The sequence below is a fragment of the Saccopteryx leptura genome, chromosome 13, assembly GCF_036850995.1.
Source record: "Saccopteryx leptura isolate mSacLep1 chromosome 13, mSacLep1_pri_phased_curated, whole genome shotgun sequence".
Classification (NCBI taxonomy): Eukaryota; Metazoa; Chordata; class Mammalia; order Chiroptera; family Emballonuridae; genus Saccopteryx; species Saccopteryx leptura.
In genome coordinates, this window is record NC_089515.1 from 14,966,717 (window position 1) to 14,982,950 (window position 16,234).

Below are 16,234 nucleotides of genomic sequence, written 5' to 3' on the forward strand. Positions count from 1 at the left end.
CTGTCTTCTGAGGAGGGGCCCTTGCTCTTCCACTCAGCTCCCAGGTCTTTGGGGGGTTTGAGCTGATCGATGGTTAGAGGAAAGAATTAGAGGGAGCAGTGGAGGCTAAATTGACTCACACACAGAGAGGCAGGGAAGCCTCCCGGAAGAAAGAACTTGAACTCCGGAGGTGGAGGCAGGACAGGAAATGGGTGGAGTAAGGAGAAGACCCAGGAGGGCTGGAGGCTGTGGCTGGGTGGGGGGACAGGAAGAGAAGAGGAGAAAGTGCAGCCCGTGCAGCCGGGCTGGGTGGGGGTGGACAGAGCGGAGAACACATTTCGGAAATGTTGCATGCAGTGCCATGTTCTTCCACTTCTGGCATGCCTTTGAGGCTCCTAGGAAGACTCCTTGCATTTTCCAAAGCTTCTGAAGTTCAGTTTCTGCTTCTTTTGATTGAAGAGGCTTTAAGGCAGGGGACAAGAAGGGCTGGTTGTACTCAGGTCACTGGGTTTCTGAGGTCCTGGAGTTGGCTGGAAAAGACATAATCAGGGTTTGCCTCCCAGAGAGGTAGTTGCAGGGTCTAGAGGAGCCCTTTCATGTGAGGATGATCTCTCCTCTCCTGTATCCCCTTAGACTCTGTATAAGAGCAGCTGGGAAAACCAGAAGGCGAAAGGATTTGAGCTGCGTCTTGACTCCTTGGCCTTCCTGGCAGCCAAAGCCAAGAGGGACCTGGCCAGCGAGGTGAGTCAGCCTGACTTGCACATGACTCCGCTGTACATGTATAGTATATGTTATGTAACATATGTATCACATATTTATATTGTATATGTATTTGCATACATAAATAGATACATAGACATCAGCTGAACTAAATGGTGGCTTGGCGATGCATTTGACTGGCACTCTGATACCAGCTCCTTATCTCACCAGTGGGTGACGTTTTACAAGCCAGCCCTGGTCTCCGCCTGCGCTTTGAGTGACACAGGTTTATACCACACCTGGCTCAGGATGAGGGCTCAGTAAACGGTGACAGATGTCGACACTGTTGTTGTTGCTGGCAGGAGAGCCCAGGTCTCCTGGTGACCACAGTTATGACAGTGCTGAAAATCATGCCACACACTAGTATCCGGTTTCATTTTTTAAAGCATTTCCATATTTGTTCTTTCTTTTGAGCCTCGTTCCTCTTGGCCTTGTACTCCTGCCCCGGATCAATGTGCTCCCTTTGGCTTCCCAGACTCCTTAATGTTTATGTGTCCCAGTTGTTTTTTTAACTCGAGCTCCCCTTCTCAAATAGCAATTGTATTTTGGATACTCTGGGTCTTTTTCACGTCATGGCTACTTTGTATTTATAATGTTCTCACTATCACCAAGAAGGATTTTATTTTATTTTTTTTTAAATTTTTTTGTATTTTTCTGAAGTTGGAAACGGGGAGGCAGTCAGACAGACTCCCGCATGCGCCTGACTGGGATCCACCCGGCATGGCCACCAGGGGGCGATGCTCTGCCCATCTGGGGCGTTGCTCTGTTGCAACCAGAGCCATTCTAGCACCTGAGGCAGAGGCCATAAAGCCATCCTCAGTGCCTGGGCCAACTTTGCTCCAATGGAGCCTTGGTGCGGGAGGGGAAGAGAGAGACAGAGAGGAAGGAGAGGGGGAGGGGTGGAGAAGCAGATGGGCGCTTCTCCTGTGTGCCCTGGCCGGGAATCGAACCCGGGACTCCTGCATGCCAGGCCGACGCTCTACCATTGAGCCAACCGGCCAGGGTCTCACCAAGAAGGATTTTAAAGTGGATTTTAGGGAAGCAACAAGCCGCCTAAAAACTAAATCCAGGAAGAGAAATGGCAATCTAAACAGACAAAAGTTGGGATTTGACTGGGAAATTGGAAGAAGACTGTTCAATAGCTGAGCCTTCTGTGGCTCTGAGCTACCTGGCAGCTGAGGTGAAAAGGGAATAACGAGCGGTAGTATTTTATTTTGCTGTTTGATGAAAGGTTGTTCAAAGGAGGCAAACTTTTTATGACACTAATTCTATTAGGATTCTGTTGTCTGGCTTTGTTTTAACTTTCATGCCTGTGGTTGGAAATACTACAGTTCCTTTAGGACAGTGGTCCCCAACCCCCGGGCCGTGGACCGCTACTGGTTCATGGGTCATTTGGTACCGGTCCGCAGAGAAAAAAAATAAATAACTTACATTATTTTCATTTTATTTATATTTAAGTCTGAACGATGTTTTATTTTTTAAAAATGACCAGATTCCCTCTGTTATATCCGTCTAAGACTCACTCTTGACGCTTGTCTCGGTCACGTGATACAATTATCTGTCCCACCCTAAAGGCCGGTCCCTGAAAATATTTTCTGACATTAAACTGGTCCGTGGCCCAAAAAAGGTTGGGGACCACTGCTTTAGGATATTCTGGTCTACCCCTGCTCTTTCCCTCTCACCCAGGTGAAGTACAAGGAGGATTATGAGAGGTCCAGAGGGAAGCTCATTGGGGCAAAGGATGCCCAGGGGGACTCGCTAATGAGCCACTCGCTGCAAATGTCCAAGCTGCAGAGTGAACTGGAGTACAAAAAGGGGTTTGAGGACACCAAATCCCAGTGCCACGTCTCCCTGGACATGGCCCACCTTGTGCACGCCCGCAAGGCCCAGCACTTGGCCACAGACATTGGCTACAGGACGGCATCAAATCACTTTACAGCTTTGCCCACTGACATGAAGGTGGAGTGGGCCAAGAAGGCTTATGGTTTACAGAGTGACGTAAGCTCCGCGCGCGTGTGTGTGTCTGTGTGGGAGCTAGGGTTGAGGCAAGGGTTTCTCCGAGCCATCAAGACAGTAGTTTATACTTAGGGGATACCTATTTCTGGGTCCCTAGGTGGAAACATTTTAGCTTCCTGGTGCTTTAACCTTTATTCCAATTATGTGCACTATAAATTCCATATGACTAAACAGAAAGTTATAAAATGACTTTTTTTATTCTTCTTGGAATTATGGTCCACATACATTTTCCATTGTTTCTTTTTATTGCCAGGGGGACATGCATTTGTGATTTTCTTACCTGTGGCTTCCCCGGGGACAGCATCTCTGATGTTCAGTCCAACTTTTGTCGTTCCCACTTTTAGAATAACCAGCTCACTAGTCAACAACCCTTGCCCCTTTTTCCTGACGTTTCCTGCCTGGTTCCATCTTCTTTTGTCTTTGGTTGACTCTTGCACTGAACGTGAACTGAAAAGGCAGGTCAGCGGTAGCCAGATGGTTACACACGGGGGGCTGGATGCCATGGAGACACACCCTTAGAGGTAGAGCTGTTTCAGGAGAGAGAGAGGGGCGATGCTACTTTTAGAAAAGAATCTGTGTAATGGCTTTCCATGAAAACTACTCCTTCAATGGCAAGTAAAGCAGTGAGAAATCCCCCCTCTCCTTCCCCGCATGGAGGGGAGATGCAGATGCCTAGGAAGGAATTGGCAACGTGGGAAGCCTTGGATGTCTTGTGAAACTCCCTCCAATGGCTTCCCACCTGGGTTCTGTTGTGAATTCTCATTTTCTTCTCCCCTGCATGTCATTTTAAACAAGAAAACAGGGAAAGCAGACAATGAGGACACTCCTTTCTCCGAGGTAGACAGGAGTCCCTAATGAGGGACGAGGTCGATCCGGCCCCTCCCTCTCCACCCCCAGTGGCGCTGGGTGGGGCCTCAAGTCGCCATCAGCAGGCCGGCTCCAATTAAAGGGGAAATTAATTTACCTTTTGGAGCCTTACCTGTGACTGTGCAGAACCGGCTAAGACAAAAGTGGCATCTCGTTTGACTCAGCTGCCACAACGGCTACATCGGGGGCTGTTAATAGCCCTTTAAATGTCGGCACACCAACAATGGCCTGCTTTATTTTTTTTCTTGCTTTTTCCTTTCTCCTTTGTCAGAACCAATACAGGGCAGATGTGAAGTGGATGAAAGGCACGGGCTGGGTCGCCACCGGGTCATTAAATGTGGAGCAGGCGAAGAAGGCAGGAGAACTCATTAGCGAGGTGAGATTTCCTGACAGCGTGCAACAGGGCTTGGCTGCATTAGGCGTGTGGCATGGCTGTCTAAAATTAAAATAATTTCCACTCAAAAGGCAAAGAAAAAGGCAAAGCTACATGAAAGACCTCAAACGCCAGACTAGGGCTGGTAATTAGAGAGGGACCACATACCAAACACGCGCCAGTAGGGGCCCATACAGCCCCGGCAAAAACAAAGTGGGTGACAAATGACATTATGAATAATAATGACAATCAAACGGGAGCTCAATTGCTCCCCACTAACTTACCTTTTTAATGAAGCAACGTGGGAGAGATGATGAAAAGACACAAGGATTGCTCCCGGAAAGCCCCTTTGTGACTTCATGCTCATTTCCACCTTGTCCCCCCCCCCAAGGTAAACAATATTTGAATATTCACCTGTGTCAAACCCGTGGCATAGTTCTCTCTTGTTAGTTGTGTGTGAGGGTCTTATTTCTATTTAAAACTGACTCCTCTCGACTTGTAGCCACCCTGGCTGGACCCTAAGGCATTCTGGCTTTGTAAAAAGGGGCATTTCTTCACATTTTAGGACAGCCTCATTGAGCAGATTGGGGTTAATCAATCTCTGCACTATTGACATTTTGATAATCTTTGTTGCAGGGACTCTTTTGGCCTTGTGGGATGTTTGGCAGCATCTTTGGCCTCTACCTACTAGATAGATGCCAGTAGCACCCTCTGCCCAGTTTTGGCAACTAAAAAACTAGAGAAACTGGAGAAAGGTGGAGATCCATGAGACTAGACACACCGGGCAGCTGTCCTTGGCTCATGTGCACAGAGAGGCTGCACACTCTCAGACAACCCACATCCACTCCTGTTGGTGTCTGTCGGAGAGGGACTTGCTCAGAAAGCAAGAGAGCATTTTTTTAGTTGCCTTCAGAGTAGCCTGATCCTTCTGGACTTTTCTGGGTGGGGACCATAATGGCCATAGCCCCAGAAGACTTCCACCTTGGCAGTGAGACTTCTAGGACCCTGTTTGGGTCCTAGGAGGAGACTGAATATATACTTAAAACAGAAAGACACTTATGTTAGGATTTTCAAACACACCCACCCAGCATTGATATTTTCCAATAGGAGAGCCTTCTAGTTATCTGACATGTCACAGAGCTGATTTCAAAAGTGAGCTCAGTCTGATTAGCCTAATTTTTAAGAATGTTAGTCAATGTTCGAGGCTCAGAAGACCCTGGAAGCTCACTGGAGACTGCACCGCTCTAGTAGTTCAGTCTAATTAAGAAAAGGCCATCCTAAGGAGTAGGCATGTGTGAAACTTCCAGGAACAAACTGGTAGGTTTGAGAATTCATGGTCCTGAACTCTCAATTAGGGGGCCCGCTCATAAGAAGACACAAAGAATAAAGACCCTTCCTTGTACACATCATTTACACTTCAAGATGATGCTTTCATGCACCTAGGTCTGGCAGTCAAGGGACCTTTCTGGAACTATTTATCCCACAGTGGTCTTAATTTTCCACCTCATTTTTGCAAACTTACTCAACAGATTCGCATACTTTCCGTGCTTCCCTCAAAGCCTCAAACTTCCCTAAGTCAAGACATGCTTTAGCAACTTCTCCCAACCATCTCATTTTAGTTTGGCACGCCTCCTATGTCACATCGCATTGGGTTGACCTCTTAATTTCCCGACGGAATGTGAGACTCAATCGAAAGAGCCACAAAAGGCACACATGCCTATGATTTAAAGCAGCAGTTAGCAAACCATTTTTGCCAAGGGCTAGATAGTAAATATTTTGATTTTATGGGCCACATTATCAGTTTCTGTCACAATGACTCAATTTTGTCATTGTAGCATAAAAGCAGCCATAGACAGTATGTAAATGAATGGGCATGGCTGTGTTCCAATAAAACTTTATTTATAAAAACAGGTGGTGGATACTGAGTCGTGTCTTCTTAAGACAACCCAGTCTACAAAAACCCAATTCGATGAGTGAAGAAATGTTTAATAAAATAATTGTTTGGTTTAAGAAAAGATACACTTCATAATTCCATGAAGGTGATAACTGTTCCAGTCTCCTGGCAATGGTCTTTGATTGAAAAACAAATAGGAATTCACTTAAGTGTGACTTTTAGAATCAAAATTGGGTTTGTAGGTCTTTACCGGCATTTGAATTTTTAATAATTTTAAAAATTGTTTCGGTGTCTTTCAAACTATACGACGATGATTCCTCTCAATAATATCATTCTTTTTTCATGTTACTGCAACATTTTAAAGAATTACTGCATATGTTAACTGAACCGGGTTCAAAAGCAATTAGCTAGTATACAATCACTCACTGTTAAATGTAAGCATTTTGACTGTGATCATCTCCGCCTACTCCTTTGGTGGGGAGAAAATAGAAAGCTTCAGTTGATAAATGTAACTCTGAATGTTCTTTTTTGCTCGGGAGACCCAAACTAAGATACATATATAAACAACTGCAAGACAGTATTTGAAGCCTATAAAAAAAAAATCCTTTCCTAAGTGTGTATCCCACAGTATTTTACCAGCATCACCTAATTTTGAGATGTTTTCTTTGCACCAGGTAGAAATACTTTAATGTTAATTGACACGAGGTTATTCTTAAATGGAAACAAATATTAACCTGAAGTCACCGAGGAGAAGAAAGATGGAGGGAGCCGAATAATAATTATGTTCACAAATTCACTCTAATCTCGAGCAACCTATGATTTTTTTTCTCTTTCAAATGGCATGAAAGCGCGGCACAAAATTCACAGCTTTGATCTTTTTCTGCTCAACAGAAGAAGTACCGTCAGCATCCAGATGCTTTGAAGTTTACCAGTATTAAAGACACTCCGGAGATGGTCCAGGCCAGAATTAGTTATACCCAAGCCGTGGATGTAAGCGATAATGTATATACATTATGACTCTAAGAGTAGGCGCTTCTTTCAACATTGCGATTGAAGCCGAGGGGTTCTTGCTTGCTCCTTCTGTTGTTCTAAGGATGAAGGCACTTCTTGTCCTTTGCTGAAGCTCACCTTAGCGGGGTGCTTCCTCATTAGGATGCAGATGGGGTGTTCCTGCTCTTAGGATGCCAACTGAGGCTCTGCCACCCCACTGCCCCACGCTCTAATTCTTTTCCTATTTGCATGTGTTGAAGGTCTGTCTGTGGTGAGGCCTTCTCCCCCCCCCCCCCAGCTCCTTTTGTTTCTAAAGCATTGTTTTCAGAACTGGAACTTGTGGGTGCAATTCTCGGTCATGGGGACACCGAAGCCATGCTCAGGGCCCCGTGGGACCCAAGGGCAGGAATTCCTCTTGGAATTTCGCAGACTTTGAACATGATTTGGGTCTGATGCATGTATATTGGACGAACTTTCAAGCCATTTTCTATATTCTCAATTTATTATGAACCAAGATCTGGCCTTTCATCTTCTCAGCACGGGGTTTATTGGAGACTAATTTGAATGATGATGTCCTATAAAAAGATACTTTAGGACATGAATCACCCTGTTCGGCTGATTCTTCTCAGAGAGGCCTCTGGATCTCTGTGCAAGGCAGACATGCCTCTTAAATATCTTTACACCACTCACCTTGCCACGAGGAAAATAGACAAACCTTGGAGGGAGGGGCTTTCCAGATTCTCTCCTTTGTTTCCCGATCGAGCAAATTATACTGGTAATACCTTATTCGCCAGGCATTCTGAATGCCCTGAGCGCCTGTCCAAATATATTCTGAGATGATTTAGAAACTAATGGGTTTAGGAATTTATCCGACCTTGATAATCAGCCCACCAGGATCAAACTGAATTTTGAGAAACAAGAACTTTTGTATGAAGGAAAACAATGCCTGCTTCTTCCTTACCTTGAGCCGACTCTAGGGGGCACTGCTGTGATACATAGAAACTTGGACACATTCTAATAAGATTTGGGATGGAAAAAAAGCCCAGTTTAGCAACTTTCTCTGATGGCTGATGCCAACTGCATGTATCCCTGCTCACTGCTAGAATATCACACGCCCAGATCAGACTTCTGGGTGAATAGTGCCCCAGACCCACGCAGGAGACAGTGATTATTGGCCCAAGAATCCTTGAGATAGCAGAGGGGGTGAGGACTGAAGGAAGTCCAGGGGAGAAAACCTCCCCTGTGGACGAGCTGTCATCTCTCAGGCCTCCTGAATTTTGATGCTCTTCCCTAGCTTAGAGTTAATAACAAAATTACTGGTGTTAACTATACCTCATTTCTCATTTGACGTCCATCTCAGCGGCACGCGAAAAGCGGTGCGTTAACCCAGGGGAAAAGCTTCAGCCCGTCCTGTTCTGAGCGAGGATGTAGACCTTGGGAGAGAATGAAATGCATGTCACTGCGCTAGCTTGTGAAATCTTGATGGAGGCAGGGCGCCCGTGAGCCTGTTTCCATGGGGCGGTGGCAGCTGCAGCCCCCCTGTCTCTTGAAGTTTTAACTTGGCTGATGGTTGCGTGGGGAAAAGGCTGCTGGGTCTAATGCAAAACCTCTCTCCGTTCACAGAGGTTATACAAGGAGCAAGGGGAAAACATGAAGCATCATTACACGCAGACAGCCGACCTCCCTGAAGTCCTGCTGGCCAAGCTGAACGCCATGAACATCAGCGAGGTGAGGCCGGTGTGGGGACACGGGTTTTCATTGCGGGACCTCAGGGGGCCCTGCGGAGGCGCACAGCGTACTGGGCTCAGAAGGGCCCCGCTTGGTCTGATGCTCTGCAGTCAGTATCTTGAAGTGTGTGACGTTTTTGAACTAGGGGGCCCTGCATTTTTCTTTGCACTGGGCCCTGCCAACGATGTAGCTGGTCCTGCAGAAGAGTCAAGGTCACTTACAAGGAGGAGACGAGGAAAAATGCCCCAGTGCAAAGGGCATTTGTACTGTGGGGCTGGTATGTGGGCATGAGAATAGGTGGCTATGTCCAGTGGCTGTGCAAGGAGAGACATGGGGGCCTCACCCTCCGTAGCCTCTGTTAGCCCCCCACCCCATCCTGGTCTTTGATAGAGACAGCTGAGTTCTCTTTATCTTATATAAAAAGCCATGCTCCTATAGCCTCATGCCTCCTTTCAATCAGCCTGCTGCTGAGAGAAGTCTGGGGCTGCCTGACTCCAAACCTCTTGCTTTTTAACCCCCCACCCATGTCTCTCCCCTCCAAGGGTGGACAGGAGACAGGACCCAGCTCTTTGGTGATTTTTCTAAGCCCCAATGATCTCCGACTCCCAACTGGGAGAAAACCCCACAACAAACCAGATTCCCATTTTGGCAGTGGGAGTTTGGGAAACCACCAGGTCACACGACGGTCTTGACGCATGCACATCTTCCCGACAGACACGGTATAAGGAATCCTGGAGCAAACTTCGAGACGGGGGGTATAAACTGAGGTTGGATGCCATCCCATTCCAGACAGCGAAGGCATCTGGCGAAATCATCAGCGACGTGAGCATCCGTCTCCGTTACCGTGACAATGTTTCATACTCACCAATTTTCTATGCCTTCTGCCCCTAACCCCTGACTTCTTTTACCTGTGGATAATATCCCCTTCTTTCCCAATCGACTGTGTTAGGGCAATCAGATAGTGACCAGTGAGAAAGAGCATCCCTTCCAACAAAAAATGCCCTTGCCGGGGCAGAGCCAGGACCCTGTGCAGATGAAATGCACCCTCCGCCATGCGTTTCCCTACAGCGAGTCCACGTGAAGAGATGGCTAACAATGCACCCACCTTCTTCCAGCACGGGCCGCCCAAGCACTAGCTCGTCCTGCCATTTCATATCCCAGCCCTTTAGTCATTGGGAGTCTTGCATATGAAAGAAGAGGCCTTCTGACGACTCCCACGCGGTTCTTTTAACTCCCCCAGTTACTGTCAGAAGAACAAAACATTTTCGCCCAATACCCACCTCTTCCATTCCGTGTCCCTTGTCCCTGAGCTGTTACTCTCTCCTGTTCTCTTTCCCTTTAGTACAAATACAAAGAGGCATTTGAGAAAATGAAAGGACAGATGCTCGGCTCCCGGAGCTTGGAAGATGACATCAGCCTCGCGCATTCAGTGCATGCCAGCTCTCTGCAGAGTGAAGTAAGTGGGAGAAAACGCAACAGAGCCGCCCCCCGCCCCCCCCCCCCATGCACACAGCCCACTCATGTCGCCTGTGGTTGAGGGTCCCGGCTCTGTCCCTAACTGTCTCTGTGGCAAGTCAGATCCGTTGACCCCTCTGGGTCTCAGCTTCTTCCTCCGCCGAGTGAGAGGTTTGGGCTAGCTGACCCCGTATTCTCTTCCAGGCTGGGCAGTCTATGATTTTGACCATTGGCGACTAAAAGGGGCCTGGAGTCTGGATCTGGACTGCAGAGGGTTCTGTTTGGTCTACAGAGTGCATTAATCGCAAGCCTTTAAAAACAGGACATTTTACATAAAAGTAGTTTTAGGCTTCTGGCCAGAAGCTGGACCTGGAGTCCTCAAAGTGACAGTTGATGTTGATTACGGAGAGCTCCACTTGGAAGGGGCCCGTACCTCCTAGTTATGCGGCCCCTCCTCCCCCACTTCCTCCTTCACTCGCTTTTGCTACCTGTCTGGCTCCTGGAGGCATCTCAGATTGCAACCCTTGATTTCAACCCTCTGGGTGCTGACGTGTGCGTGTGTCCCCTTGCACATGTGTATGTGAATTGGCTAATGGCAGCAGTGAAATCTAATATGTGAAAACAGGTTACATAGGACCAAACATTTGTACATGTGATGTCTTGTCGAACCATCAGGCAGTTTCTCTAGGAACGTCATCTGTTTATTCATCCTGACTAGAGATCAGCTAGAAAGGGGTGGAGCCAGGACAGGAAGTTAGCTCCACATCTCACGCTCTTTCCACAACTTCACATGTTCTCTGCCTCAGTGTCCTCATTACTAACGTGGTTTTTCCCCTTTCCATCCTGGGGTGATGACCTAAGAGAGTGGGGTTGGACATGAACTGCCCTTGGCTCTAGGGTAGGGGTGAGGGGAAGAGTAGTGGAGGTGGGACTGGGGAGTTGGGCAGAAGTGGCTGGGGCTTCGGGAAGTCCGCAGAAAGGATGGAAGAGGAAGAGGTGGCGATTATGTGTCTGACTCCCAAGAAGCCTGGAGTGAGCAGCTCAGACCCGCAGCTAGCTCCTCCTAGGACCCTGGTGGAGCTTGAGGTCTGCAGACGAGCCCCTCCCTTTCGGCCTCGGGATAATGTTGGACTTTAGGGAATAACCCGCCTGTCAGAACTGGCTCTCCAAGCATCTACCCACTGCGCCTGGCTCCCGGGTTTCCTAGCAGGGCATATGATGTTTTGAAGAAGCTCTTCATAAACTAGTTTGAGAGGAAACTCCCTGGTGTCCAGAACGTGAACTTGAGAAGGTGAAGGGAAGAAACCATGGTAGGAAGGCTCAGGTTATGCATGCAAACCTCTTGCCTCTGGGAAAAGGGTAGAGCCAGTCTTGAGCAAGAAAAACATTGACATTTTCTCTTGTCCCTTCAACTTCTGTATCTTCCCCAACCAGGGGAACCATGCATCTGTGTCTCCCAAATGAGTGACCCCCAGGAGCTAGGGGTGGTGAGCATTAGGACCTAGAGACGAGTCCTGCTTATTAAGCCAGTCCCCAAAGAAGGGAACCCTGGCCCTGCCAAGAATGTCCCCAAGCTTACCTGAGACAGTGGCATGGCAATGGCTGTCTCTGATGCTCCTGAGGCGAATAGTGACTTTGAAATAGCCACTGTTGATCTGTCTGTCCCTCTAGGTGAATTACAAGAAAGGCTTTGAACACTCAAAGGCGCAGTTCCATCTGCCGTTGGACATGGTAACCCTGGTACATGCCAAGAAGGCTCAGAGCCTGGCCAGCGACCAGGACTACAGACACCCACTCCCCCAGTACACCTCCTTGGCCGAAGACCTGAGGCTCCGCTGTGCCAAGAAAGCTCACAAGTTGCAGAGCGAGGTGAGGAGACCCAGCCTGTCTCTCAGGGCCCTTTCTTGTCCAGTTCCATCACGAGGCAGTGACCACTAGCTCCTGTTGGCTCAGTGTGTGTGTGTGTGGGGGAAACGACTCCAGATTAGAGGAATCTTAAACCTGAAGTTTCTTTTGAAACAGCACCGCTACCTTTTCATAAGCTCAACTGCACAGGTCTAATACCAGCAACCACTTGCTGAGGAATTTCTGCCGAATTCTAAGCATTGGAATTTCACGCATTATCTCATTGAAACTTCAATGTTACCCTCTACCAATAATCCTTGTCCTCGTTGTATAGAGAAATGATGGCGAGGCTCAAAGAGGTTAAAAAGCTTGTCCAGGATCACACCACTGGACATGAGAAGGGGGTACTGATTCTGGGGGTGCAGTCCAAGTTTACATCTCTGTTTTTAGAAGCTGGCAAGCCCAGGAGGGTCGGGGCCATTGAGGATGTCCTCAATCCCAAAGAGATACAGGATGCCCCATCCCAACAGGCAGCAGCAGCCGTTGGGCACTCACCGGACACGCTCGCCTGCAAGGTTTTCGTGCTATGAGATTTGCAGGTGACAGCCCTGCATCAGAAAAGGAAATGGGCGCCACCCCTCCCTCCCTCCTGGTGTGGCAGTGCCCGCGAGGCGAGCGGCACTCGGGCTTGGCTATCTGGCGTCTGCTCCGATTTTGTGCCCATGTGCAGCGTTTACTGAATGACACAGAGGATCAGGAACCTGAGAGCAGCTGGGGGCGGGCTGCCAGGCTCAGCTTGGGGGGCCTTCATCATCTGAGCACAGCGCTCGCTCGCCCCATCTCTGTTAGAGGGAGGGAGGTGAAGGCAGTGCGCCCAGGTGGCGGAAGGGGAGTGAACTTGGGGACAGCCCACATCACCCGGGTCCCCACTCACGCCCCCACCCGTGCAGACTCCGACAGGCTTTTGCCAGAACGCCCTGGATTCACTGGTCCCCTCTTTGCCCGCGATTCACTAGGGCCACCCTCTGCGCTGAGTTTTGCCTTAGAAGGCCGGTTACATGTTTGCCCTGAGACAACGGACCTTCTAAACACAATCCGCTCCGGCGTCCGTTGTTTTGATAGCCCACATTCAAATAAAAGTCCGCCTGGTGTCCCTCTCGCAGCTGGAAACACATGACAGCAGGATTTCCTACTGACCGAGCACTTCTGTTTCCCGAATGCGCATTCTCCAAGCCCATTTGCCGAGTCCGAGACGTCCGGACAGATCGGCTTGGCCTCGCCTGCTCGCGACGCTGGCCCGCGTGGGTCCTCTGGCGTCCCTTTGCGTCCTCGTTCTGCGAGTTTGGCTTTTCTGATTCCTCGTGGTGTTCCTTGCAGAATGCGTACCGGTCGGACCTGAACTTCATGCGAGGCGTTGCCTGTGTCATCCCAGGCACGCTGGAGATTGAAGGGAGAAAAAGAGCATCGGAACTCATCAGTGAGGTACCCGGGACCGGAGGGGTCGGGTGTCCGGTGTGTTTCTGCAGCAGAGGTGGCTGCACAACTGTGTTTTCCCTGTGAAAGTGAGTTACACGTTACACGATTAACCCTGGTCTCTCTCCTCACTGGATTCTCCATTCAGACCGAATGCCACCTAAGACAGCTTTGTAGATATCACCACTTCCTCTATTAACATATGTATAAATATTCACTGACTCATAAGATGTACTTCCCTTGTGTCCTTTTGGAGACTGGCCCTGTGGTTCAGTGTAAAGAGGGTAGGCCTTGGAGACCAACAGATGAAGGCTGAAACTCCAGGCCAGTGCTCATTTGCTGTGTGACTTCATGCCAGTCACCTAACCTCTCTGAACCTCAGCTATTTAATCAGTCATATGGCAATACTCATAACTCTTTCATTTAGTTTTCTTGTGTTTGTGAGAATTAGTACTCTAAACACCGTGCTTCTCTGGTGGCCGTATAGGAAATGGTCACTCTAAGCTTTGTAATACAATATTTTCCTGATAAAAATGTGGAAGTCTAGAATCTAAGCTCTTTGAACCCTGCGGGCTCTTGCTTACCCTTGAGAGGGGCCCTGGGACTTCCATTCCTGGTTGATCAAGGACAGGAAGGCATGATGGAAGGCACCAGAAGTGAAAGGTGGTCAGGGGCCGGCCTGGGTGCCTCAGATGGGCTTACGGCTTCTTACACATTGATTAGGGGCCCCGGGCAAACGAAATCAGCCAAGGTTTGGATTTTAATTTGTAGTTTGCCTTTCCAGTGAAACCTCTAAATCAAGTGGGTGATTTCTAAACCTTGGGGTGCATCCGAATCCTCTGGGAAACTTAAGAAAAACCCAGAGCCTTGAGTTCACTGATGAGATACTAAATCCGGCTCTCCCGGGGTGGGTGCGGCATATGAATACATATTTGAGCTGCACAAATATGTACACAAATATGTTTCCGGTACACTCCAAAGCAGAGGAGCCCCAGATCTGTAGCGAGCAAAGGTTGGGGTCAAAAAACTTGAATTTCGATAGTCATGTTCACATTCACAGCAAGGAACTAGCTTTTTCTTTCCCACTGTGCAGCCTCTGAGTCAGCCCTCTGCTCTGTCCTGCTTCTTCTTCCCACTGAGTTCTGAGGCTATAAGGGCAGGGGACAGACTAGATTCCAGGTGACAGACAAACAGCCTTTGCACAAAGAGGTTTTATAACTAGTATTTCAAGAGTGGGTTCTTCTTCTGGTCTGATGCCTCACCGAATCTTCTTCTTCCTTCTTGCGTGTGAACTCAGAGTAAATACCGCCAGCACCCCCAGTCGCTCAAGTACACAGCTGTACCAGATACGCCCAGCCTCCTGCACGCAAAACTCAGCAACCAGATTACGAACGAGGTAAACTCTTCCTGCCAGCTTTGGGATGGTTTAAACAAACAAACAAACAAACAAACAAAAAAACCTGCTTGATTGTTAAAATGATGTGTGAATATATGTGGACTTGGGGAGGTGGTGGACTCATGGGTATTTGCTTGGAGATTTAGGAGAAAAGAACGTCATTAGACAAAACTTAAATATTTTCCAGAAGGAAAGAAGGCCCCGGTGGAAATCGGGGTAAGTCTGTAGTCTTGCCCACTGCCCCACCCCCTGCCAAGTGCAGCCACAGACCACCAGCAGGCAGCATTGGGATCTCCTGGGAGCATGTTAGACATGCTGAACCTCAGGCCCCGCCCCAGACTCCACAAATACACAATACCATCTGAGAGGGACTGGTCTGTCACTCATTTGTTCTGTCTCAGCAAATACCGGCTCACCACCTTTACACTGTCATTCCGACGATCCTTACAGGGAGGCTGTGAGGTTAGCCAAGGATAGAGTATGTTGTTTGTCCAGCTTCTGGAATGTCTACCTGTGTTCCTGTTTACCCAGTCTGCACACATTAGCATCTCCATCCGAGCGGGGATCTTGCCATTTCTACTTTCTCTTAGCGGCTGTCTGGCAAGTTTGAAACAGATCGGGAGCTCGGCAGAAAATTCGATTTTTCATCATCTTTAGTGTTTCGGTTTCTCCCTCTGACCCTCACTCTTCGAAGTCAGTTGAGATTTGGCTATTTATACTGTTAGTTCCCACTCTCACCCCCAAGTCACAAAGCCAGGAAGGGCAGCTTGGGATTAAGAACGTCCAAAGGGCTTGCAAGAATGATGTTACCAATTTTAAATTCCTGTTGAGCCCTTCTTGTTTGATTTGTGAGCTGGGAGCTAGGGGGATAACAATTTGTGAGCTGGGGCTTCTGGGCTCAGAGAATTCAGCAGCCACAACCATTTCTAAGTCAGGAGAATAGACGGTTTTGGGGCTGCCGAGACGACGGGGAGCATTGGTGTGATTTCACCCATGCAGGGATCGGGGCTCCAGTCGAGCATGCCGACTGTGGTCTGGGAGCTTCCCTTACACATCGCAGTTTCTCTACACATCCCAGGTCTCAGTGTCGTCCTTGCCCCAAGTCCTTGAGGAAGAAGTCTACGGTGGGAAGAACCTCGAGGGTATTCCCACAGGTTTTTCTTTCCTGAGACTACTACTGAGCAAAGGGGAGGGGAGGGAGGAAAAAATAATCCTCTTCTTTACCCAGCTTAGGTTCTGGGCCCTGGGCTCTGCAAGGAAAGGCAGATTCATAAGAGAGAAGCATAAACGTGTATTTACTCTGAGTTCCAAGAGGTGGGAGGGGAGGCTTCATGAGGAGGTGAAGAGTGGAAGGAATGGTTGAGCCCGCTTGGGAGGTTTCACGCTGTGTCTGATGAAGCGTGGAAAGCGCTGGGGACAGGGGGTAGGAGCATGTAGCTTCTACGTGGGGGACAGCGCA

At 48.6% G+C, this 16,234-nt stretch overlaps 1 protein-coding gene across 13 annotated transcripts in view; it reads left to right on the forward strand.

Annotated features, from left to right (window-relative positions):
- The window catches only part of NRAP (nebulin related anchoring protein), a 71,765-nt gene that overhangs the window by 38,607 nt on the left and 16,924 nt on the right, over positions 1 to 16,234 (forward strand). For 12 of the 13 annotated variants that reach the window (XM_066355224.1, XM_066355221.1, XM_066355229.1 and 9 more), the window contains 10 exons: positions 613 to 720; positions 2,425 to 2,736; positions 3,893 to 3,997; positions 6,780 to 6,878; positions 8,502 to 8,606; positions 9,321 to 9,428; positions 9,949 to 10,062; positions 11,733 to 11,930; positions 13,284 to 13,388; positions 14,677 to 14,775. In XM_066355224.1, coding sequence (XP_066211321.1) covers positions 613 to 720; positions 2,425 to 2,736; positions 3,893 to 3,997; positions 6,780 to 6,878; positions 8,502 to 8,606; positions 9,321 to 9,428; positions 9,949 to 10,062; positions 11,733 to 11,930; positions 13,284 to 13,388; positions 14,677 to 14,775 — 1,353 coding nt within the window. The remainder of the gene's footprint in view (positions 1 to 612; positions 721 to 2,424; positions 2,737 to 3,892; positions 3,998 to 6,779; positions 6,879 to 8,501; positions 8,607 to 9,320; positions 9,429 to 9,948; positions 10,063 to 11,732; positions 11,931 to 13,283; positions 13,389 to 14,676; positions 14,776 to 16,234) is intronic. The other variant, XM_066355231.1, reaches the window with a different exon arrangement.